This window comes from Mustela putorius, unplaced genomic scaffold (genome assembly GCF_011764305.1).
Source record: "Mustela putorius furo isolate JIRA1106 unplaced genomic scaffold, ASM1176430v1.1 tig00000198_pilon_pilon_pilon, whole genome shotgun sequence".
Taxonomy (NCBI): Eukaryota; Metazoa; Chordata; class Mammalia; order Carnivora; family Mustelidae; genus Mustela; species Mustela putorius.
In genome coordinates this window covers 4,505,547-4,531,580 of record NW_025421311.1, presented here as the reverse complement: position 1 = coordinate 4,531,580, position 26,034 = coordinate 4,505,547, and the positions used below count along the sequence as shown (strand labels likewise).

The 26,034-nt window shown below is 43.4% G+C and overlaps 1 protein-coding gene across 2 annotated transcripts in view; it reads left to right on the top strand.

The window, feature by feature from the left end:
• The window catches only part of GUCY1A2 (guanylate cyclase 1 soluble subunit alpha 2), a 327,843-nt gene that overhangs the window by 4,717 nt on the left and 297,092 nt on the right, over nucleotides 1–26,034 (top strand). For both annotated transcript variants that reach the window (XM_045077525.1, XM_045077524.1), the window contains exon 2: nucleotides 24,927–24,988. In XM_045077525.1, the coding sequence (XP_044933460.1) occupies nucleotides 24,927–24,988 (62 nt within the window). The remainder of the gene's footprint in view (nucleotides 1–24,926; nucleotides 24,989–26,034) is intronic.

The window sequence follows — 26,034 nt, the reverse complement described above, 5'->3', positions numbered from 1 at the left end:
GTCATTGGCAAACAGTGTGGCAGAGCTGAAGGACTGGGAATTTGATAGCTGTGGGTTTGAATAACTCTCTGATGAGCCCCTGACTAAGTGTGAGACCCTGCAAAGGCAACTCCTACCTTCTTAGAGCCTTAGCTTCATGTTCTGTGGTATATGGATAATAATTACCTTGTACATTTGTTGTGAAAGAGGAGCACTGTTCTTTGTGAGACGCCTTCAACTAGTCAAATGTTAGTTTCAGACCAAGGTCTATTAATTTCAGTCGAAGTTGAATGTCTCCAAATGATCTAAAAATTTTCCTTCTTCTGTTCATTCATTCTTTCTTCTTGTCCTTGTCCTTGTTCTTGTTGTTCTTCTGTTTCTCCTTATTTTTCTATAATTTACCTGGTAGTAACCTTATGGAAAGAGTTTGTGGGTTACCTGGTGTCATATACTTAAAAAAAAAAAAAGTGATAAGGAGGATTTTATAGTGTTGGCATTGCGCAGCCAACCCATTAAAAAAATTAAAACTGGAGTCCCATTTCGGTTCCCTGGCTAGCACTCCTGTGTGCGCACAAGCATCTGCAATCATTGCGGATCCAGATTTTTCCAGCAAACTGCTGAATGCTTATGTGGCAAAATGAAAACCACTCCTGTAAATTCTTTAAAAATACAAGGACATAGATATTTGGTGGAATGGGGGTATTTCACAATAAACCACTCCAATATTACAGAGAAAATAAGGAGGTGACAGAGAAACTGCTTATTTTATTTGCTGAGAATTTCAAGGGTTCCCCATCCATTGCATTCAAACTAGTTCGTATGTGTGTTCAGGGATTTAGGCAACTGTGAGGTGTGGCAGTTACCCCGGGAATGACATTGGTGTTTGGTGGACAGCGCTCGATTCTTGTTTGGCTGCTGGCTCAGTTGTTAAGCCTTTATTCTGAAGACAAATTTTGACAATGAAAAATGCCATCGTTGGCGATTATTAGTTTGTAGGCAGAGGTGATAAGTGAATATATATCCCTTCTTAGTATGTAATTTATCTACCTTGAAATACTGGGAGATGTGTGGGGAGAGTACTCTCACGTGTTTCCCTCTACGTCTTCATCCCTCTCGCCATTCTCCTTTATTTTGTCTCGTTCCCTGTATCATATGGAGCTGAAGGTAAAAATTGAAAAAAAACCCCACCATATTTCTTTGAGTATGATAGTAAAATAAATGCATTGTCTCTAGGTGTACACGGCATTGGCTGTGAGTGAGCAAGAGGATAGAATGATCTCTTTTGGAATTTCAGACCTATCTCGGAAGAAAAAAAATTAGGGGACGTAAGCAAGAGAATATTTGTGAGGGCTCTCCAGTGACTGAGTTTCTCGCAAGACCTTCTTTGATGCATGAGCTAGAGAGTTAGCTCAAAATTTAAAGTTCCGCTTTCTGAATTCTCGTACCTCATTGCTCTTATGTTTATCCCATATTTAGCACAGTGCCCAGTACCCGATGACTGTTCCGTAAGATGCTAGAACAAATGAATGGAAGCTCTTTGTTTACTTGTCCAATTACTTTATTTCTATTGTGTTTGATGTTTCTTGTGTTGTATTTGGTTCCACCGAAACAAAATATCTCGATTTTGTGCCCAGATACTTTCAAGTATGGAAACCTGTTGGAATTTTACCTACACCTACCACGTAAAGCAAAACTTCAGAATGCAGTCGTGTTCACAGAGAGCAGATGGAAGAATTTCCTCCTCCTGGAACTTGTTGAGTGGCCCTTTTGTATTTTAGGAAGTTAGGTAAATGTGATGACTCTCTTCCACTTTCCTTATATTTTCTGCTCAGACTTTTTGTACAGTTCTCTCCCCAATGAAAGAAAAATGTTTGTCAGCAAGTGGGCTACTGTTGCCAAAAATGCACTCTTAGGGGATGGAATGACATAATCTTATTCCTCAAATATTGCTTTGGGACAGGATCTGAAGACCCAGAAGTATGTGCTGTGAGCTCAGAGCACCTCATAAAACTGAAAATTCCAGACGCGAGTGACTTAGGAAGTAGGGGAGCTGGAAATATCTCCAAAGCCTGGAGATTTGTTGGGCTGTGGTGGGGAATTGAGAAACAGTGAACATTCCTATAAATAGAACAGTGAGAAGTCACTTTCTGTACAGGCTTTATTTGAGGCTTATTAAACCACACTTCCTTGAAGCTAGTGGTTGTCAAACCTCTGTGAACATAAGGAATCCCTGAAGAAAGGTATGAAAATGCAGATTCCTGGGCCTTTTCCTCAGGAGGACTGGTTTGTAGCTCTAGGGAGGGCCTGGGACTTTCAGTTTTAAACCATACTCCAGGTGATTTAGGCACACCAAAGTTGTGCCAAAAGGAGACTGAATTCTCTACCTTTGGGGTCATCAATCTGGGTTTGGTGAGCTCTTCAGACTGAGTTGGTATTTTTGTTTTGTTTTGTTTTGTTTTTGGAAGGAATGAATCTGGAAATAACTCCTTTGGGATGAATATGTCCCAGGCAATTACTGTTCTAAGAGGAACAGAATACAGGTGGTCACTTCGAGCCACCTCTCATGTTGTATCATTTGGGTTCAAAATAATCTTGTTGGTCGTGTGGTAGAAAGTCTCTGAAGTTTCGCTGTTTGTGGTATCGATTGTGACTCTCTCCCTGTTCTTCCCAAGGATGCTTTGTTAGCTACTTCAGGTTCCTGTTCAGTAGGTCACGTGTCAATGCTGTCAGTGTCCTGTGTTCTCTGGTTTCAGGATACAGAAACAGCTATTCAACACTGCCGGGGACGGTAGAGGAGAAGGGAGGAGAAGGGTTGTTCCAAGGGTCCACTTGACGTTACACTCAGCATCTGGTTTTCAGAGTGAGACTGACATGGCATTTCTTAAATGTTCCATCTACTGGTTCCTTTTGGAGCAATGACTTGTTTGTACGCCTGTACATTTTCTTTTTTAAAGGTGAAAGGAGAAAGAAACAGATCTGGAAGTCAGAAAAAATTTTTTTTCCTAGAAAAGAAGCAATTCAGATAGCAGACATAAAGAACCACCCTTCCAACCCTACCAAAACATGGAAGCTACAATAATGCTTGCTAATTTCTACATCTGTAGCTGATTAGTCTTCCTCTTTCATTCAGGGACTAAATTGGGTAGGAGTTCAGTTGAACTCTCCAAACACATGGTGATCCAACATTTCAAGAAATTTGCATTTGCAGAGAACTCTAGAACCAATCTGTCATGAGAGGAGGCTGTCTGTGTGGAAATCCTGATGTTATTTTAATTATAAGTCCTTGAAGTCACCTTGACTGCTTTTCCTTTCATGGCACTATGTTTGTTATGTGTGAGTCGGCTGTGTCCTGTGGAGGAAATAAAAATACATGCTTTCATTTCTTGTTGCTTTATGCCCGTTGCTCCTTCATGCATGAACCCTCCAATGTAATGTTGGGAGAGAACGGTTTTTCTAATTAGTCTCATGCACACACAACCACAGATAGAGCCACACCCATCTTGTTTCTTGTCACTGCAGTATTTTCCCTGTGGAGCGCTAAGTTACTGCTCACATCTCTGTAATAGGACTTACAGTGTTGTAATGGGATTCTGGTTTATTCTGCCTCTTCGAGACAGAGATCTATATATATGTTCCTGCCTAGCAGAAAGTCTGATTTATAAAGACACTCAATAAATGTTCACAGAATGAATAAATGTTGAATAAATCCTTACAGACTTTGTGGTGTATCCAGTAATGCTTTGTAGGTTACCATGATTTTGTGCTGCTGTATTTTATTATTATTATTTTTAAAGATTTTATTTATTCATTTGACAGAGAGAGAGTATACACAGGGGAGGGGCAGAGGGAGAGGGAGAAGCAGGCTCCTCGATGAGCAGGGAACCCAATGTGGGACTTGATCCCAGGACCCTGGGATCATGACCTGAGCTAAAGGCAGACGCTTAACCGACTGAGCCACCCAGGCGCCCCTTGCACTGCCATATTTTAGCTGATTATTTTAAATGTTCTGTTGGTAATTTTTGTTTAGTTACAAAGAAGAGTAAATATGGTATCAAAAACTAATGTCCCTCCATGTTGGCTAATTGAATTTTAAAAAAGGGTAGCTATAGGTATCACATATTTTAGAGTGCTTTAATATTTTCAGAGCCCTCCTGTATTGTGTGTTTTATTGTAGCTTCATAATAATCTATAGATTTTACACTAGTGAGTTATGCCAGTGAGTATGATTATGTTAAATTATCTTAAATTCCTAAACACACACGAACTGTTTGGTGGAGCATATGTGCTCTCACTTATAGGCGTTTGCGTATTTTCTGTTAGAGATGTGGATCTCTATAAGATACAAAGATAGTATCTCCACTGTGCTATTTTATTTATTATTATTTAAATGGATAAGAAATCCTGTATTCTCATAGATTCTATTAAATAAAAATCTTCACAACCAGCCGATCCCTGTACAGTAACTACTATAGGCAAATAATGGCACAGGGGGTCCCTGGGTGTCTCAGTTGGTTAAGTGTCAGACTCTTGATTTCCAGGTCATGCTCTCAGCATCGCTCCTTCTCCTCGTGTCCCTCCCCATGTTTATGTTTTCTCTCTTTCTGTCTCTAAAATAAATACATCAGTCTCTCCCTCTCTCTCTCTCTCTCTCTCTCTCTTTCAGCCCTGGAGAGATAGAGTCCTCGGGAAACTGATAAAGCTAGAAATTGTTGATAGAAGGAATGGAGAAGAAAACTGACCAGGATCTGGTAGAGATATTATTGGGTATTTTTTGAAGGCCCAGCTAAGGTTAGGGATAATGAATTTGTAGCTTAAACTGGATGGTGAGTATGACTTGGAGAGGTATGAAATGGTGAAGGTATGCATTGTATATTAGAAGGCCTATATCTCAGATTAAGTTTGAGGCGATTGGGGGCAGTCATTAAAGTGGAGGTTTTTGGTTTGTTTATTTGTTTTATCTTGGGAAATAATGAGAATGAATGCCAAATGGGGAAAGGCATTTCTAGCCATCTGATATCAAGCTTATTTAATTTATATCTGGGTCTTATTCTTTCCCTAGTGAATTGATTCTGTTAGAATAGTTGATTGGCCCCCAGGTCTCCTCCTCTCCCTCCAAAAAAAATCCCTCAGAATCAGGAACTCGTATCAAGTTAGTGATTGAGAAACTCAGTTCTAATTGCTTGATTAGAATTTACATGATGTTTTCAGTATTAGAATTAATCCTTGAAACACAGAAGAACATTCAGTTACATCATTCATTGCATTATTGATGGGTTCCTAGTTGCTACACAGTAAGGTTTCCGTCCACTCAGACTTGGTATGTGAGTAAGACAGCCTGTAGAATATAGAGTAATGGTGGCCACCAATACATCTCCTGTTACACTGGAGAAAACCGTATTTTTCCCCTCCATCCATCCCTCCCTCCGTCTCTCTCTCTTTCTCTTTTTCTTTTACCAGCAGACATTTTCTTACCTGAAAAGGTGAAAAATTATTTTTGGTCAACCAAACATTCTAAGCAAACTGTTAACATCTGCAGTAGCAATTTGTGAATAGATGAAATTCAATAAAATATCTTAAGGGTTATGCAATTCTTGTTGTGTTCATCAGCCTTTGAAAATCCCAGAGCCTGTCTTGAGGGTTTCAGTGCCTCACAGTCATCGTGATGCATTGTAATAACCGTCTTGCTGTAGGTGTGTGGACATTCTGGTGAGTGGAATATCCTCGATGATCAGATGCTTATTAACAGGACATTTCTTCCTCATGGGGGTCCCGGAGAGCTCCATGGTGCTTGTGGTCTCTGAGTTTCTCACACTCCAGTAGTGTCTCTTCAGCAAGGGGAGACAAAAGATGGGTAGAGTTTGAAAGAAGTTTTTAATTAGAGTTCTCTGTATCATTTGGCTAATGTGCCTGTCTTGTTTTGTTGAAATATGCCTGTGTGTGTGTGTGTGTGTGTGTGTGTGTGTGTGTAAACTACAATTCAATGAATGCTGCATTCTGATTTTTGTTTTAATTTGACTTTGGGGAAATAACTTCCGTCTCTGTTTTCCATCTCTAAAATCATAGGTACTAATGCGAACCTCTTACTTTAGGGTAAATATGTAAGAAAATTCAAGTAGTGAGTTGGAGACATTGTGTTGAACTATTATGAATTACATCATTGTGCTGCTACGCCGATTTTTTTGAGGAGCAAGACTTTGTTTAGATTCTTTTACTCCCTGCATTCTGGGGAAAAAAAACAGGTTTTGGAGTCAGACACGAACTGTGGTCATTATTTTGTGCATTCTTGGATAAGCCTCTAGGGGACTCAGCTTCTTATCTATGAAGTGATGGTAACCAGTGGCTGATTAGCTCAGTTGGTTAGAAAATGGTGCTGATAAAATGAAGGTAATACTTTATTGGATTATGAAGATGAGAAGGATAATGATAGAGTATTTTGAATACTGTAAATCATCAATGTTGCCGCCTTTCTCCAGCCCCCGCTTACCGGCTCTTTCCCAGTCTTCCTATTGTTAATCACATCTCCTGATGCCTTCAGTTACCTTCAGCCACGGTTTTTAGCAAAATGTCCAGATGCTCCCTTTCATCATAGGGAGTATCTTGTTCAGCATTCTTGTGCTCTTTATGGGAAATATTTTCAACATTTTTGGGGATGCAGCCTTTCAGGGTTATAAAATCTTCCAGGAATTCTGTTCTAGAAATCTGAAAACCAAACGGGATCTCCTTGGGCTCCTGTTCATTCATGCATTCCCTGACCTCTCACATTCATTCACTCAGAGAGCACGTATTTGGCAAATGAGCACTTAGTGATTCATTCAGCATGTGCGCGGTGTGCGGTAAACCACATGCATGAAGTAGGACATTCCGACAGAAATTCCATATGGCCCTTTTGGATTAAGAGAAAACATAAAACCACATTTTAAAAATTACCAAATAATGTCCATAGCTGTTCCTTTGGCCCCTCCCTCTGTATTTCCCTTTCATCGAACCCCAGTCTCTCCTTATTTGGCTTGATACCAAGGGTGGGTGGACCAGGGGAGGGTCTGTAGGTGAAAAGACCATTAGAAGCTACACTGATGATGATGGTGGTAGTAATAATGTGTTGACTCATCAAGCCCTTACCACACGCCGGGTGTCGCACTGAGCGCTGTGTACATTTTGTTTAATTAGATGCCCATACCCGTTCTGCAGGAGCCATGCCTCACCGTGGTCTAAAGGACATCAAAGAGCCGACCTTTCTGACCTCTAGCAGAGTCTGGGTTTAGAGAGGAACAATAGCTTTATTGCTTTGCAGGGGCAAAGGAGGCTGTAGCAGCTAAGGTGTTTAGACCTGCAAGCCTGGCCCCTGGGGATTTATCGGGAAATACAGGATCTGGTTGGTTTCTTTCTTTTCTTTTTTTAAAAAGATTTTATTTATTTGACAGGGAGAGAGAGCACGAGCAGGGGAACACAGGCAGGAGGGAGAGGGAGAAGCAGACTCCTTGCCCACCAGGGAGCCTGATGTGGGGCTCGATCCCAGGATCCTGGGGTCATGACCTGAGCCAAGGGCAGACGCTTAACTGACTTGAGCCGCCCAGGCGTCCCCAGGTCTAGTTGGTTTCGACAGGAATTGTGTATGTGCTGCATTGGTCATGTTTTCAGGGTGGTACCAGATTCCTGAAAGAGAAGGGTGAGGAGGGTGGAGGGGAGGTTGGGGGAAGAGAGAGGAAAAGGTTAGTTTGAAATGGAGCTTCCCTGAAGCGGCTACTTTGCTTTTCCTTCATCTTTCTGCTCTGAGGCCTGTCCGCAGACAGCAGCCCTCCCCACCAAGCTCCCCCACCTCCCTTTATTTTCATCAGGGCACTCTCCGTCAGAAGTAACCCTCTCCATTTACCCGTGTGCACATGTGTTCTCTGTCACTGAAGGCCGGCCCCGGGCAGAGGCGTCCACTGGGTTGCTCCCGGAGGGGTCAGTGGTCTTTGCAGTGCCTTGGAGGATCCTGGCTGGCGGGGGGGTGGGGGGGTGGGTTCCAGGGGCCTCTTGATGGACTGAATGAGCAAGTGTCATTTTAAAAGAAGTCATAACACTTGGAAGAGAAAGAACATAGTTAAGAAAACAAAACCAAACCCACTAAACTTCTAGGGTGGGGGGAAGAGAATTAACGAGTGTCAGGAGTTTTAAGTTTTCCTAATGTGCGTCTGTGAACTTGTAAAATAGTCTCATCAGAGATTCAGAGAAACGGAGTGACTTGCCTGGGACAGCAGTGAATGACGGACTTAGATTAGATTAGAATCTTGGCATGTTTGCCTCCGAGCTCTGTGTTCCTTGGGCTGTGTGGAGTGTTTTGAGCCTCTGCGAGCGTGGTGGACATTGTGATGAAGCAGATGCCCCTTTCGAAACCAAGGGCTTCTTCCCCTCGATGCCAGCCGTGCTGCTGACAGGCTCCCTCCGCTGTCAGCCGCCCCCCCCCCCCCCCCCGTGCACTGCGTGGACTGAAGACAGCTGCTGTGGCCACGGTCATGGCCCATTCCGGTGGCTGCAGAGCAGGGGGGCTCCGAAGGCTCCATCCTTCCATCCTGCTGGGCCAGCTCTGAAGGGGGAGCTCCATGGAGCGACCCCGGAGGCCTCCCTGGAGCCTGCATCACAGTCCAGCTCCTCCCTCTTTCCTACTCCGCCTCCTTCTGCGCTCTTCCTTGGGTATTGATCCCAGGTCACCCCCTCATAAGCATTCTTCCTGCTGATCTTCTCAGAGCTCGCTTCCCAGGGGGCCCAGCCCGCAGCCGTGGGTTTGAGAACCCCGAGAGCTCGCATGAAAGCTCCACCGTCAGCAACGGGGAGGTGGTATTTGGGAGGACCGTAATGATGACCTTGGATTTGGATTGTATTTTTGGAATTGAGGCCCAGTTGCTTGGCTCTCTCGTGCGAGTTCTTTGAGGGCACTTGGCGCTCCCAGATCACCCAGGGCCTGTCATGGGGTGAGCAAGCCGTTCAGTAAACCGACCTAGAGGTTTGGGATTGGGTTTTGGTAAAAACTCATGGAGGTAGTAGTTCATATCATGAAATCTGACAAGCTCTCTGACTGAAAGAGGCAGAAACACAATAATAGAGCACTGAGAAGAGCTAAACAAAGAGAACCGGCAGCATGTAGGTGCCCAGAAGCTTTTCTGCTTGCTTGCGGGCGTGGGAGGTGGGCTGGGGGCAGCGGGGAGCGAGGGCTGCAGCGGTTGACGTCGGAAGCCGTGAGAATTTAAGGATGGTATTTTCAAGTCCAGACCGAGACCGCTGGGGGCCTTAGAAGAACGACGTCCATCCTGCCTCCGAGATAGAAACCTCCTTAAAGAGGGAATCTGGTGAATACACAAAGGATTTCATAAGCGTGTTTCTCACCCAAGACTTTGGCAATACAAGGGAAAGGAGAGAAAGAGTTGGCAGGGCCTGTGAGGCCAAATCGAAGTGTATGAAAGAAGTGGAGACTCGTGTTTGAACACGATAGTCAAAACCTGTTGGAGGCGGATGAGAGAGATGAGCTTTGGGAGAGGGTGGGATTGATCCCGCGACGTTCGCGAGCCTCTTTGCCAAGCGCGAGGATCCTTTCTACCCAAGGGGAAAGCAAGACGGCGGGCGCACCATGGGGCAAAGGCAGTGGGCGGACTTTGGTTTTCCATACATCCGCTTTATTACAGTCTCGTCCTGAGTTTGTGACTCCGTGATCGGCCGGGAGTTTTCTTTATACCTAATTAGTGTTGAATTTAAATTGTCATACTATTTGCAGTTCTCCAGGTATATCTTAACTGTGGGGACTGCATTGATTCTGGGGCGTCGAATGAGGCCAGAAAGGCCACTCGTTCACCCCTCAGAAATTTTGTACTCAGATCATAAAGTACCTTTTTTTCATTTGTGTATTCTACTTCATATAACTTTTGGGTTGTTTCATCAATCTGAAAACGTCTGACTTCTCTTAATACATTTAGGGATCAGATTTTATAAGTCAAATAGCTTGTGGCAGGAACTGTTTCTTTCATCTGTGCTTGTATTAGTGTGTTCTCTTTCAGTTTTAAAGGTAATTTGAGATATATATGTGTGTATATATATATATAGTCTCTATTCTTCGCCTCGCCATGTCTGATATGACTTTGTTTAGTGTTAGAGCTCTTCTTGACCTTGATGGAAAGGTCACTCTTTCTTGATGGAAGGAACTCTCTGGGGATTAGGAGACAAGTGAATAGGACTCTGCTTTGTTGTTTTATCAAATGTATTTCACACAGTTGAGAGGCCGTGTGGAAGGTAAAATAAGGCCAGCCAGGGCACACACACGATCCGATGTAGCTTATTGGCTCTCTCCTTTTCCTCTTCTGGATGAATTTTGCTCAATTTCATCAAACAAGGATTTTTGTCTATTTTATATATGGCCATATTTGCAGTTTGCCAGCACCTGGCACATCGTAGCTGATCAATAAATATTTGTTACATGAATACATTTAGAGTGAATGTGAGAATATTTATTCTCACTGTACCGTACAAATGTTGTGAGAAATAAATGCGTTGATAAGTAGTGCACTTCAGGATTAAAACCAGGAGCCGTAAAAAACAAAAACAAAATAAGGCAGATTATACAGATGTAATTATTATGTCCTATTGTTTTTATTCCTTCACCCCGTGTTTACTATTTGTGCACTGTACATGCTCGACTTTTTTGAGTCATGAGCCAAAATAGAAGATCTATGGAGGAGAAAGTGTTGCTGGTGATCTTCAGAGTTCAAAATCACATAGTGTTGGGTTTTCCTAAGTCTGCTTACACGGGGGCCTGAGGAAGGAATAAATTTTTTCTACACGATCAAACCGTCTTCAAAGAAAAAAGAATTCAACACTACTTCATAAATAGGTATTTGTTGTTGGCTCTTTCTGTGCCAGAAACCAGAGATGTCTTAGTTCCATGGGAAGAGCGCTTGTAATCCCCCCTGCCCCATTTCTCTTGTGATTCTGTTGCAAACATTTCAGGATTGAAGCTTCAGAAAGATTTTATCTTTCTTCCAACCAATTTCTTGAGTAAAGTCTTCCCAAGGGAAAGCAAGAACTTTTGGAAGAAAAATTCACATTACCCCAACAGCAAATTTAAGGAGAACCTGCTGTTGTGCTAGTGAGAAGCCTGTCATTCCTGGAGACCACAACTAACCAAGAAAGTATCTTGTTTAGACGCCTGTGGACCGAATTCTCCCAGGACAGGGTTACCCTGTCTTCCAAATGCACGTTTTCCTTGTGTGATCGTTTTAATTTGTGTATGAGAGAGAGAGATGTCTTGATTTTTGAACGTTGGCTTATGAAATATTTGGTTTTTAATTTAAGGAATTTGTTTGTTTATTTGCTTTCCATGAAGGAGAAGATGCAGGGATTGTTTCAGATTGTATGTTCATTATGGTATGTTCATTATGTTCATTAAGATAGGAACTTAAAGTTATTTGAAGGGCACTTTTGATGTTTACCTATTTATCTCTACGTATCTCCGTTACAAAGGTATGTATGTATGTGAGTTCACAGGTGTGGATCTGGGCAGCTGTGTATCTCCTATTGATTATGTAGGGCAGAGGAGAGATGGCTCTGTCTTTGGATTCTGAATTTAAAAATGCCATTCAGTAGGAATCCGGAGTAGCTATAAATACCATCATTGTATCTTTTAAAAATTTGCCAGGAATAGTGAAAATGTCTTTTACCTCCTTAACAAAAGAATCTGCCTCTAAAGGCATTTATTGTAAGGGGTGATGATGATGAGATAATTGTGTTGTAATGGAACACAGCCTGAGGGAAAGAGTAAATGTTAGCGACTGACTGTTGTAATCCCATCTGAAGCTTCAGACACATAGGAGGGAGTTTCTGGCGTGGATGCTGGAGACAGAGGTTTATTATTCCCTCCTGAGACAAGGATCAATAAACACTCTTGGACCTGACAGTGTTTGCAAGCTATGAAGCCTCCTCTCTTCCCCCTCTCTCTTGTGTAAACTTACTGCCATTCTAAACACATTTCAAAGAAAACCAGTCTTTCCTTTTGTTCTGAATTAAATCCTCTCTCTAAAAGTGTGCTTGCAAAGCAGGAACCTAACTTGGGTGCTGAAGAAGAATGGATAGGATTTGGCCACAGCTTCCGAGGAGCCAACTGTGCAAAGTCTGATGTATGAGGCTGCTGCCTGCTGTTATTTTAAGCACTTGGGCACTTCAGTCCTTACTCAGCTGTGTTCTAGGGATGGGAGTCCGGGGAAGATGGAGGAAATCAAATACTGAGTTAAGTCCCAAGTTTGATTTTCCATTGTCAGTCTTGCATTCTTGACTGTTGAGAAAAATCTAGGTATCTAGTTAACACAGATATCCAATTATTCTGATTATAGCAATGGCATTAATGATGACAGTAATGAAAGAAATGACCAATTCCCTTAGATATATAATTGGAAATGGCATTTTACTACAAGTCACCTCAAGAGACATAATAATTTTTCAAAAAATACATATTAGTAAGTCACTTTCAAGTATGGGTCAACAAAAACATTAACCGTTTTTATGGTAAAACTATAAAATAGGAGGCTAAAGATGTGAATCTAAAAATAAGATCAGACTGACAGTTCTTGGCCATTAAATAAAGTATTCAGCTACTTTCTGTGATTTATATATCAAATCAAGATATGCCTGCCTGGAAACATCTTGAAAACCCAAGATAACAAAGTTCATTGTTTTGTTCTTCCGGAGTACCCAACAGAAATGAAAGTGAGGGCATATCAAAGTAGAGCGTATCCAAGTTTCTGCCTTGGTGTTTTGTAGTACTTTAAACCTGATATGTTAGGAGTTAAAGTTGGGAAAAATTGTAAAGTAGGGACATTTATTTCTGGTTGTCCCTATTCTTAACCTCTCTCTTATCAAAACCTCACTCCATAAAAATCTGCCATGAGTATCTCCCAGCAGACATGTTAGGCCATGTGTATTTTAAATATCTTACATCAAATTATTAGTTGAAAAATACCTCCCTTGATTTTTAAGCACCTTAAAGGAGTGGAATCTAAGTTTGGGGTAGAGAGGACTGGGAATGGATATGCTGGAGATCGCGCTCTTGGTACCCCCCCACCCCCCCGCCAATCCTCAGATCAGACCTGGCTGTCTGGTCCCACCACGCTCCAGTATGTATTGTTGGCTATGGGAGTGACGCCTGCCTGCTTCTTGGGCGGCCATCCGGAGACCTCCTAAAGCTATAAATTATCAGATATTCTTGGGCTGTAGAAATCAAGTAGGATACTGGGAGATATACACACAGACACACATATATATACAATTTTTGATTACATGGTACTATACTTATTAATTTGGTATCATACACTCTTGTGTGTATTTTATAGAGCTATTGCTGCTATGTCAGGGTTTGTTTGGAATAAAGCTCATATGGCCAAATGAGGCAGATGGTGTCCTTAGGTTTTATAATGCTTAGAGATTCTGGAGACTCTGTACCTTAAAGGAGTAAATTATGGACTGATATATGTCGTGCCCATTACGGAGGCCACTGCACTGGGGTGGCCTTGGAAATTGCTGTGAAAAGCCCTTCTTCACACGAGGAAATTAAAGGGTTTTTGAAGCTGGGAAGTACTGCCCGCTCTCCCGTCATACCTTGCTCCTAAGCATCGTATCAGTAAAATTCTGTGTTGTTTGGGGTGAATGTGTAGACATGACTTGTGCGGGTCAACATCTGAATGATGTTTGTAAAGCTGAATGGCAGAGGAAGACATTTAAACCTCGTGTAGTATTCTAGGAAGAAATTGAAGAAATAATACTCTGCCAGAAACATTTCTCTTCTTCTCTAGGCAGCTGTTCCCAATATCCCCTTCTTACTCACATCCTTTTGCCCCCCTCCTCCCTTTCCCAGTTACCAGTTTACTTTTCGGTAATGAGACAAACAAACGGCCAAGAACGACCACATAGCTAAAAGTTTGGTTCTCATGTGAGCAAGTTTTGATGTCTTTTGTTGATGTTCTTCTAAAATGGCCACAAAAATTCTTATTATGGTGCCTGTTTTTGTGATAAATGGCTTATCTTGGGGCACCTGGGTGGCTCAGTGGGTTAAGGCCTCTGTTTTCGGCTCGGGTCATGATCCCGAGGTCCTGGGATCGAGCCCCGCATCGGGCTCTCTGCTGGGCAGGGAGCCTGCTTCCTCCTCTCTCTCTGCCTGCCTCTCTGCCTACTTGTGATCTCTGTCTGTCAAATGAATAAATAAAATCTTTAAAAAAAAAAGGCTTATCTTATTAGTTTTTAGGGTAAGCCGACTTGAGGAGAGTTTTGAAAAATCAGGGGCTCTCACTGACTGTAATTTTTTTTAATGCCCAAGAATACAAGCGTTAGTGACATTTTTTTTCCTTCTTAATTTTCCGCACTTCAGGACCATGACGAATGATGGGCTGACCGACACTTTCCACGCCAAAAAGCCACTAGCAATGAGTGCGTCTGTTCAGAGTTTACAGAGTAGGTTTTGTTTTGTTTTTAAAGATTTATTTATTTATTTGACAGAGACCGAAGGAACACAAGCAGGGGGAGTGGGAGAGGGAGAAGCAGACTCCCCCTCCACCCCCAGCAGGGAGCTGGATGTGGGGCTCGATCCCAGGACCCTGGAATCATGACCTGAGCTGAAGGCAGATGCCCAACAACTGGGCCAGCCAGGTGCCCCGTCACAGAGCATGTTTTTAACGCACATTTTCCCCGGGGTTCATGCAGGGAGTGAATGAGATGGGCAGGGCAAGGATTATTATTAACTCCGATTTAAGGACAAGGAAACGGAAATTCAGAGAGGAGCAGCGACTTGCCCGAAGTGCAGAAGCCGGTGACCACATGCATTTTAGGGTCCAGTTCTCTTGTGTCTAGCTCCTTCCACCATGATGTGTCTGTCCACGTGCCCCCGCGTTGTCCCTTCCTCAACACACCACGTGCGCGCAGTGCAGCAGAGACTCTCTGTTTCGCGCCTCGTGTGCTCCTACTTGTGACTCGTGAAGGGATGGCCGGTAGGGACTTCCTGTTGGTCTTCCTGAACCTGAACTCGCCCCTCACCGCTTGTGGAGTTCCTGAGCGCACGGAGTCCTGCAGAGACCTGCGTTAGAGACCCCGGGGGCTCTTTCTAGCTCAGCGCTTTGCCCCCAGGCTGACCTCTCGGCCTGTGCAGGTGCGCTCCAGGCTCCCGGGGTGAAGCAGCTGTGAACGCAGTGACAGAAGCCACCGTCACGGCTCTGCCTTTGCCCCAGAGTCTGCCAAGAGTGATGGTGTCACTTTGTTTGGTTTCTGGGATGTGAAGGGAGGCGTGAGTACCCTAGAAATCGTTACCCTAATGAGGGAATGTATGTCCTTCACAGATTGCATATTGTTGTGCGTAACCCCGCACACACATGTCTTGGTGTCACTGAGTACTTGCTAGAAGGCATGGGGAAGCCGTGTAATAGTTATTATATAATGGAGTGATCCCTAGATTTAAAAAATGTGCTCATGTAGAGTTTAATGAAAAAATGTCAGGCTTTGCACATCACACTGTATTAGCGTTCTCATGCCTTCCTGTTTTTTCCAGAGTGACATGTGATGATTTTGTCCTCTGCTCGGAAATCTAGTGCATCATAAACACTGATGACGTCACCCTCATTATCCGCAGAGTCAGCACGTTTCATATCCGTTTGGATCATTGGATTGTAGTTAACACCAGATCTGATGATCTTCGCTGAGTTTTATCTTCCCGAGAGGTTGAGGCAGCAGCGCTGGGCAGGACCCCCGCGGGGTGGTGTTTGGATGGTTCTGCTTGGTTTGGCATCTGAGATTTTCAAACTCCAAGGACCTGCTCTTGTCAGTGTCCCGAAATCATCAGACTCACAGCCTCTGACTGGGTAAACAAAAGTGCCCCATGTCACTTGGGTTGGCATTTGCACGACAGTTCACTTATTTACAGTGAGCTGGGAACTGGGAGATGAGGCTGATTACTAAGTCTGTATGATCAGCACGTTCCTTACCTGTTCAGGCTCCATGACAAGCCAAGTCATCATTAAAAGTTTGCTTTAATGCACTTGGAGTCAAATCAAAATGAGTTTCATGCCGAATCCTTCCGTCGGGTGTAAAAGGAGCTAGCTCTCAGGTTGTAGGATTCAGCCTTGCTAGAGAGACCTGATAGTCCACTGCCCTTTTTAAGAGTCCCTTTTAGTTAAGATGGTTGGAGAATTTCTTTAGTTTGGGAATAATCTTCCTCAGTGTGACAGAGGGCCAGTATACCCCTGGACAGTGTTGAGTATAATGTTTCATAAACTATTCCCCTCCTTTCTCTTTCCTCTGGGGCCCTCTCTGACTTTGCCTTCTTCCCCAGGCCCTGTTTTTGGCCCCTTTACAAATGTTGCTTTGGAGGCTGGGTGGCCCACTTTTCCCAGGGCTGCACCTTGGGCTGGATGATTGGAGAGAACTCTCTGTTACTCCTTAATGAATTATTGTTGAAGCTGGTGCATTTAAGGTTGACAAAACAGTTCCTTGTTTTGTGTGTAAATTTTGTGATTTAACTGTCAGGCAGGAAATATTCCTTCTCTTATTTTCCAGGCTTTTGTTGGGAAAATACCATACTGTGGCTCCCAGCACTGGAAACAATAGGGAATTCTTTGGAAATACACAGGGGAGCTTGCAAAGAGCCTCTAAAGGGCTGGAAATGATTTCCTGACGGGAGGACCATTGCTGTCCAGTAGGGTGTTTAGGAACCAAAATGGCACTAATTAGCTTTGCAGCATCTAATTGGCATCTCTGGGCCGTGAGGCATGCCTGGCAACTGTCCTAGATGTTAGACACAGGCAGTTTAGTTCAATTTAGCAATTTTTTGACTACTTACTCATCAAGAGATTTTTTTTTTTTATAGAATCATCATATAGCCCATATACATATCATACTTTGTAGTTTTATCTCATTTTGACTTCAAACAACCCTGAGCAATAGTTATGCTAGAAGTTTCTCTATTTTATCAGAAAGGAAACTGAGGTTTAGGGGGAAAAAAAAAGGCTGTGTTCAAAATCACACCATCTAGCGAATAGTTAATCCCTTTCAACCGTAACCTTTTCTGCCTTGAAGACAGAAGACGGTATTTTAGTTCAGAAAAGCAGATGAAAAGCTTGGCTTTTTGGAGGCAGGCATAGAGAGATGAGACACATATGTAGACTTAGACACTACCTACGGGACTTTGGGCACGTTTTTTAACTTGTCTGGGATGAGTTTCTTCCACATTTATAGCATTGGGGTAATACTTCTTCCTCTCTTACAGGATTTTTGTGGGGACTGAATGAGGTATTACATGGAACATGCTCTCTTAGTGTTTCACAGCAGTCAACAACGTGTTTAATCCAGAAAGCCTAGCATTTGGAGGACAGCACGACCCGTTGCCTGAAAAGGTGTCTAGAACCAGGACCCTCTGTCTCAGGATTTTTGTTTGGCCATTGTTTTTATTCAGATGGCCAGGGGGACCAAGATGTGACCTGGAAAGCAGGTTTCTCCTGAAGTTACCTGATAAAGAAGTTAACGACCATACCAGAACTATTTAAATAACAGTAACTTTTGTGAATTTGGGAAAACAATACATTGTTTTCAGATCCATTGAAAACAAATAAAAGGAAACAAGGGACTTGGGAAAGATGCATGGAAGGCCATTTTAGTAGTCAGCAGAGCCCAGTAGGTTACTCATGCGGGAAGATGCAGAGGAAAGTCACGGGAGACCCAACTCTTTGCCTTGTTGGTGGCTCTTTCCAGTCCTGTCCCGAGGCAAAACTCACTTTCACCTCCCTGGACCTCCCTGTTTTCATCTGTAGAGTGTGGATAATTCTATCTGAGACTCACAAGGTGGTTGTGAACTTCTAATGAGCGGAAAGGAAAGAAAGTGATTGGTAAACTGTGAAGTGTTCTCCATACTGAAGGTGGTGGTGTTATTTGTTGAAAACACCCCAGATTCTTGGATAACTTAAATGTGCTCTTGCTGGAAGGTAGGGGACACACTGAATACATCATCCTTCGGCGCTCTTTCAGTTTGAGGAATGTGCTTTTTCAGCTTAAATGGGTATTCAGCTTAATGGGTATTAGTTCTTGTACATCAAATTGAAATTCAGTGGCTATTTTTGGAAAGGGGTTAAAATAACAAAGGGGGAAGTACTTGGAAAGCAAACATACTTTATATAGGAAGACTTAACTATACCATCCATTATATGGTAAGTATATTCAGCTATAATCCGTAATTACAATGATGATAACCATTGCACTTCGCTAATTAGAACATGCTTCTAATAAGGCCAAGGTCATCAGTTTGAATCCTTGTATGGGTCAATTAGCATAATGTCAACCTTTACCCTAAGTTCTCATGGGGTCACTCAATTGTATATTGTGTTCATAAGGAGAATAAAGTGGAGATTGAAGGAAATCATGCAGATTTTCAACCCGTGTGGGTAGGAAGAACTCTACGTTATTGTGTGTCTCTAGCTTTCATTTTTTTTTCCTTTAGCACACTTACTACTTTTGCTTTTTGTGATTAATTATCTGGACCACTGGTTTTATTTAGCAAATTACTAGCATCATTCACTTGAAATGGTACTGCCCGGCTTCCTGAGAGATGGCGGACTCTCCAGTGTGATTTGACCCTGTTTTCAAGTGCTTAACTTTGCAATGGTTTTCTTCAAAATGACCCTGAGAACTACGAACTTCTTACTAGCATTTTTCAGATGGGAAAATAGAGGCATTTTCCCCCCCAAGGTTTCCTACTCCCAGGTGAAGAGATGTTGGCTAATTTTATAAAAAGGTCAGTAGCACAGCTGGGCTTGAAATACAGAGGTCCTGACTCAAAGTTCTATATTTAATTTGCCATCTATTTTTTTTTTTCTTTTTTCGGGTTTATATGTAGTAAGTTTAGTCAGAGGCTGGGAAAGTGAATATTTTGTCTGCATATTTAGCAAGATGGATGATTACTGCAATTGCATCTCTTTCAGAAGTAGTTAAACCACTTGCCGGAAGTGACTTATTGTTGATGGACTAATTTTATTAAGGAACACCAATCATATCATTTGATTCATTGGTGTCTACAGGCTTAGCCATAAAGACAGGATAGCTAATTACAATTTTGGTCACATTCAGTGACGGAATTTGGCATATCATGTCCTAATATGAGAAATGCTCTCACGTCCTGGAGAATGTGGTCGTTCTGGTAGTGTGACCTAGAGGATGAGAAGTGCATCTCCCCACCATCCCCCCCAACCCCTTAACTCTCACTGAGAAGCCTGTTTACCGCAGTGCCGCTGTTAGTGGTTCAGACCATGTTTTATCATGGAGGGATGTTCATTTTTTACCATCATTTACCTTAGGACTAGAGATTGCATTTTTGAGGAAATGGAGGTATGACTCCTTCTGAGCACCCTCTGAGATCAGGATACTAAAGGGATTGAGAATTTTGATGAGAAAAGGAAGGGAAATATGCAATGGTGATTTCTGGACATCTGTTTTGGGAGTGTAGGTGATGGTGGTGGGGAGTTTGGCCCATCAGAACACAGCATCCGTATGGTAGATGCCCGGCTGCTGGGAAAGGGAAGGGGTGAGCCAGAGCAGGAGAAGCTGAGGGAGGGGAAGGGCGAGCATGCGTTAGACTTGGCGATTTTGCCTGCGCTTTCTTTGTGTGTGGAGGTTTGGTGGACAGAATGTTCCGTGTGTTCTCAAGAAGCAGACAACTAATTTGAATCCATGTGTTTCTTTAATTGTATGTTGACATTAAAAAAATGCTATCTGAGGACAGTTTCCGAAGGGAAGAGATGATTTTCTTTGCAAGGCAGGACTTGTCATGTCTCTAACTTTGGTTCTTTTTCCGTCAGATGGTGATCATGGCACCAGGCTGACTATTTGACTGGACTGATGCAAGGATCAGTTGTGATAACACGGATTAGAAACTGCCAACCGGAAAGTGCTCAACCCAGTACAGTTTTAAACGTTACATACGGTATAGGTTGGAGATGATGTGCTTGGATTCTGGAGCAGGTTACCTGAGACTCAACCCTGGTGTTGTCTCTTTTTACCTGTGTGGCCCAGGGCAACTCAAATACTGTGTGTCTCGCCTTTCTTAGCTGTAAAGTAATAACACCCATGAAGACGTGAAGGCTCACATGGAGGCAGTGTCACACGAGCCGTTATGTTGTGTATGCGAGCCTGCGCTAAATCGAATACCGACGTAAGCGCCTGGGAGTGAATTACATAGGAATTGAAAAAACCCTATATTTATGCCTCAAGCCACGTAGCTCTTTGTTTATCTAAGAAATTCATACTTGATTATAAGCCATTAGTGACAGTTAAGGAACAAACGCTTGAATCTGACAGTTGGGTGCGTCCACCTCCCAGAAGCTTCCTTCTCCTGATGCTTGAATAAAGAAACTGTTCTCATGAATGCTGACTTACTTGGTTCAAGTAAGGTTTCTGGAGGATTACTGGTCTTGATTATCATGTTTATACCTTAAACGAAAGGTTTTCAACCCTGACTGCCCACTGGAAGCAACCGGGTCTCCCAGACCGGTGGAATTGGAAAATTTGGAGGTGGAGCTCAGGCACTGGTGTTTTTTAGAAGGTCCCCAAGGTGATTTTAATGTGCAGAGAGAATAGAAATCCACTGGCTTAGAGCATTAGTAATTAAATGTATACCACTATTATTTAGTTTCTGGATATTTAATTTTCCCATGTTTAGGTAAATAAAATGATGTGGCTAGTTACAGGTATTTGTTTAAAGGAGAATGGATGTATGGTTTCCATTAATTGTGTAGCCTACCGGTCTGTGCTGTAAAGCAGAAATGAGAAGTTTGTTTTTAAGCTATCTGTGAAGTTGTGTCTATTTTTGGCACGATGAAGTGCTGTCAGTATTAAGGTAGAATCCCAGGATGTTCAAGGTCAGAGGGACCCTCCAGGCATCTAGCAGAAACAGGGTACACTCTGAAGCCAGTCCTGGCCTGCAGTGGTTTATTCACTCACTGGTTTTGTGATGCCGGGATACTTACTTAACCAGTCTGAGCCTCAGCTTCTTGATCTCTAAAATTGAGGTGAACGTGTGCCATCTATCTGGGGACAGGGGTTCCCATGCTCACATGTGCACAGGCGCGCACACTGGCGGCCTGGCTCCTCGCCTCCTGCTGGATCCTGGATCCATCTGGTGTGGGTCTGCAGAGCAGGGACTGTGCCCCAGGCTCCGCTTGCCGTCTGAGCCTGCAGGGCCAGCTGCTGGGAACGGCTTCCTCCCACTCCTCAGGGACCACTTCTCTGGCTCTGCTGGGACCGTTTCATGGCTGGCTGTTTGGATCCCATGACCTTCTGTGAGCATCACATTTAGTCTGCGGGGTCAGCACTGCTGGCCAAGCAGGGGGAAGCTATTCTGAGACCAGAGATGAAGATGGTTCCTGGTGGCTCCGTGATGGCAGCTTCTGAGTACCTTCTGTTTAACCCCATAGTATCCATGGTGGGACACAGACGGCCGCCTTGTCTGTCTGGCTGTCTCCCTGTTCAGTGCTCCTTGGTGTTGAGCAGGGATGGTAGGAGACCCCATCTCTATCTTAGTTTGGGGCGAGCAGAGAAGAATCACAGATCTGTCTTTTTGTTTTTTTTGTTTTTTTTTTTTAAAGATTTTATTTATTTATTCGACAGAGAGAGATCACAAGTAGGCAGAGAGGAAGGCAGAGAGAGAGGAGGAAGCAGGCTCCCTGCTGAGCAGAGAGCCCGATGCGGGACTCGATCCCAGGACCCTGAGATCATGACCTGAGCCGAAGGCAGCGGCTTAACCCACTGAGCCACCCAGGCGCCCAGATCTGTCTTTTTGTGAAAGGAAGAGTGCCTTTTTCTTTTTCCCCACCCGTGTCTCTCAGATCCTCCAGCCTCTGGCTATGAAGTTATAAGGCCACCTGGTTCTTCTGTTGCCCACTCTTTGTGTCCTGGGAAGGAGGCTCATGGCTTGTTTCTTATTTCTTATAAAGCTTAATGCCTGGGCTCCTTATCTCAGCTGTGGTGCCTCAGGGTCCTTTCCACATGCAAGCCTGCTTTCTAGATCTGTCCCCAATCTTCATTTTCAGAATTCTGCTTTTATTGCCATCTCTGGACTGATCTGAAGTTTTCATTGGAAATATTTATATGTTCTGCTACCATTTTTCTTTAATTGTTTCTTCTGTCTCCTGGATTCGGCACCCTCTTACGAGGGGAGGTCATGCTAGCTCTGTTGATTTTTTTGGGTGGTAAGGATCTCGAAGCATTACACTTAAGGGGCGGATGCTCTATGCTGTCCTCCACTGGACTATGAAATGCTCGGGGGTGGAAGCTGTGTTTTGCAGCTGAGCATGGTCATAACTATACGTTACTAGGTACCACCTGTGCACCAGAGACTGCTTTATTTCAATTAATTTCCATGAAAAGTAATGTCTACATAAGGAATCGTATCTCAGAGAGCTTAAGTGAACCACCCCGGCTCCTCTAGCTCATGAGTCACAGAGCTGGATTTTGAACTCACTTTGATATTAAATCTTCTTTTCTAAAATCATGTTTCTAAACTCCTTCTTAAAGGAGGGGACAGATACAGAGGAGGAAGGGAATCTTGGCCTGCGGAACTGTTGAGTGGGGGCCATGTGTAGAGTTACATTCTTAAAGAAGAGAAGGTCTGCCCATCTTCAGAACCCCTGTGTTTCCCACTCACACACTGGCTTGTGTCACTGATGTAATGTGGACACTCAGAAGTGTACTCAGACAGGCAGAAGTCACCCCTGTGGATGGCTGTGACCCCCATGTGGGTCTTCATGCTGTTGTATTCAGGGCAGAGAGACCCAGAGATTTCGTGAAGATGTCTCTCACTGATAAGAGCCATTGGTTGAGCAATCAGGCAGACTCTGAAGAAGGTTCATGAGTCCATGGCAATGAGATGTCCTGGGGAGTCAGGTGTGTGGGCAAGTCTGCCGTGGCTTGCTCTGCCCTCAGCTTCCATACTCCTCGTTTAGACCCTCAGAATGTGCCCACTGTCTTCGGCAGGCCACAGGAAGTGTATAAATGCTTTCCCAAGTTGAAGGCTGGTCAACTATGGCCAGAGAACATTTTCTTTTTAATGTATTTGGAAACTATAAATTTAACTCCCGCTGGGGAAGAAAAGTAATTGCTTTACAGAAGAAAAAAAAATCAGCTCTTTAAAAGGCTCAACTCCTCTTGCAAACATGTGCTTTTTAATGACTGGGAAATTCCTGGTGCAGGGAAAAAATGTCCCTTTGTACAAATGAGGTCATTCTGGTCTTTACTGGCTGGCCCTGTGCACTGGAGTTCCTGCTTTCTGTTCCATGTGTTGAGACCAGAGGTTACTGGAAGGTAATCCCGCTGTGCATATTCACTGCTTTTAGGGCGTGCGGCCAAAGAGAAAGTTGTCCTAGCTCACCAACTGCCAAGCCAGTGCAAGGGGCCCCGGTCCCAGGGGTCCTGAGCCCGTGACTGATAATGACTTGGTTTGTGTTGGCCGTGGGTCGAGTTTTGAAAGCAACTTTTCCTGCACACTAGGACTGCTGTGTCTGCTTCGTCCCCCTGAGATTTCTCAACAGCTCCACTGCTCTTGGCTCAGACGTGATGTTTTCCTTTCCTTAGGTACATTCTATTCACTCTGCTTTGATTCTGAGGTATCTGTGCAGGTTCGAAGCCTCACGTTCATCTTTTTAACGTAGTGCAAATGAAACCCGGCTGTTGAAAGCATTCGCCCTGTATCTATTTCCTTCAACACGGGGAGGCTGATTCCTCCTAAAATTAATTTCTGATTGCTTTGGCTTAAGGGAAGCCTTAGATTTGCTCAGTGAAAGGGCTTTCCTCAATGGTAGCGTAGAACAGATTGCAGGGGATGCCCTTGATTTAATCGAAGTTCACTTTCCTCTTGCTTTCGAATCAAATAACCCTTTCCTGTCAAGAAGGAGGCTGAAACTTGGAAGAGTCTTGGGTAAGGAGGCTGCTACCTCTGTCCTGGACATTTTCATAGAGAGGTGAACAGGGGAGGGGAGCAAGGGAACCTGGACGACCACCTCTGTCTGTAGCCTTTTTTAAAAAATTGCCTGTTTTTAAGACGGTGAGCTTTCTCGACCTCACCCAGATTTGTGTGGTTAATCAGGGGCAGAGCCATGAGATTGCCAACTGCCTGCTGCCTCCCATCTCGAGAAGAGAATGTCAAAGTCCTTATGTTCCTCTTAAAATTCATCCGTCGCTGTAATGAACCCATCTTTTGATAAGCCTGTGGAAGATTATTCTCTGTGCCTGAATGACTCTGCGTTTTTATATTTTAAAAAAAATTCACACTCTTGCCCCTGAAAAATTAGGTTCTTACCATAATTTCTTAATTAAATCTATGTTCTGGGATCTTCCCATCTCCCTCAGTCAGAAACTCCAAACTCAGGCTCTGTTGCCCAAGTTAGTCTAAGAAAAAATGTCTTGATCTGGAATTAAGAAACTCTATCTTCAGCTGTCATGGAGATGAAAGAATTCTACTGTTTGGTCAGGAATGACTTAGGTATTTGCCACACACCCCCTCCCTTGCCCATGAGGGAACCCTTGCTTGGAATCTCTTGGGTCCTTGAAGAAATCAGGTTTGACCTGGGCACAGCCACATTTCCTTTAGTACACCTCCCCTCCACTGCCCCCCATACCTTGGTTTATCGCCTGCAGATGTTTTGTTGAACCTAAGAGCCGGTATGGAAGAATTGGAAAAAATACAGCCAGGAAATGCTATCCTACTTGAAACCGAGAAATTCTGGGTAATTGCTGAGGGCCTTGTATTAGTTCCTGCGGGGAAAATACATGGCAGAATGTGTAATGGGTTAATATTGTAAAGCAAAAATGCATACGAGATCAGTCAGAAGGTGCATCTCTGCGTCTGATGCTCAGAATGAGAATGGCACTGATCGCTGATAATATATTTTGTTGTTGTTATTATTCTCCAGCCTCAAACAATACAGCAGACTCTCAAGAGGACCCTGCAGTATTACGAGCACCAAGTTATTGGGTAAGTAAAACAGATTTTGGTTATTATTTGGGGCAAATTAAAGATAATTACTCAAACATAGATGTTGAGCCTGTGGTTTTCTGCCACCCAGGCAGGTCTTATTTCAAACTGGCTCCCAGGGTGGGCTGGGGGCTCAGTGGGACCCCTGCAGGTTTTTCCTTGGGCCTATTTGTGTTTCATGCTTTTACATGAAATTCCCTTCTGGTATCCCCTTTTCTTTTTGTTTTTTCTTCCTGTGTTCTTACCCCCTTTTCCCATCCACTGAATCTGATGATTTTGCCCTGGGAATGTGGTAAGGTTTAATGACACCAATGGAGGGGCTTTATATGGGATTTCAGAATCCTTAGTTAAAGTCTCTTCAAAGTCATCACAAGCCTAACGTTTCAGTGAGGGGCACTGCTTTAGTTAGAGTCCTCATGCTACCTAGTTTTCTTTAATCTTCCCTTTCTGGACATTGTAAGAAGACAAGTTGAAGAAATGGGAGCTCACAGCCTCACCAGCACATAGAACTTTAAAGTAACTTTAAGTGTTTTGCAAAGGGTGATGATAATGGTGACGACTAATCCAGGATTAGACGCCGTGGGTGCATGAGGTCATCTCAGTGAGCGAATTCTGTACACAGAAAGCTCCAAATAAGAGTGAGGTATACTTTCAATTGGCTTGGGAGGAAGTGGTTGAAAATATAGAAGCCTAAATTCTGCTTTCTGTTGGAATCTAGCTTGAAATGAAGGAAGCAGATTCATTGACATGAGAGGTATTGCATATTTTTAATTCACATCGTTAACATTCTGTACGCACTATCGTGATTTATTTGTGTAAGAACTTTGTGGGGGTTAAGATTCAGACCCTGGTACCTCTTAAAATGCTGTCGAACATCATCTAACATTTGGGAATAATAGTCAATGCCATGGGGATCAGGATGCATTTTTGGTTATTGGGATATAGTGTAATTTAAAAAGAAAAAAACAGAAGAAAAGAAAAATTGGCGGAAAAATAATCTTGGTATCCAGTACAATGCCGTATAGTATAAGTGCTTGGTGATTATG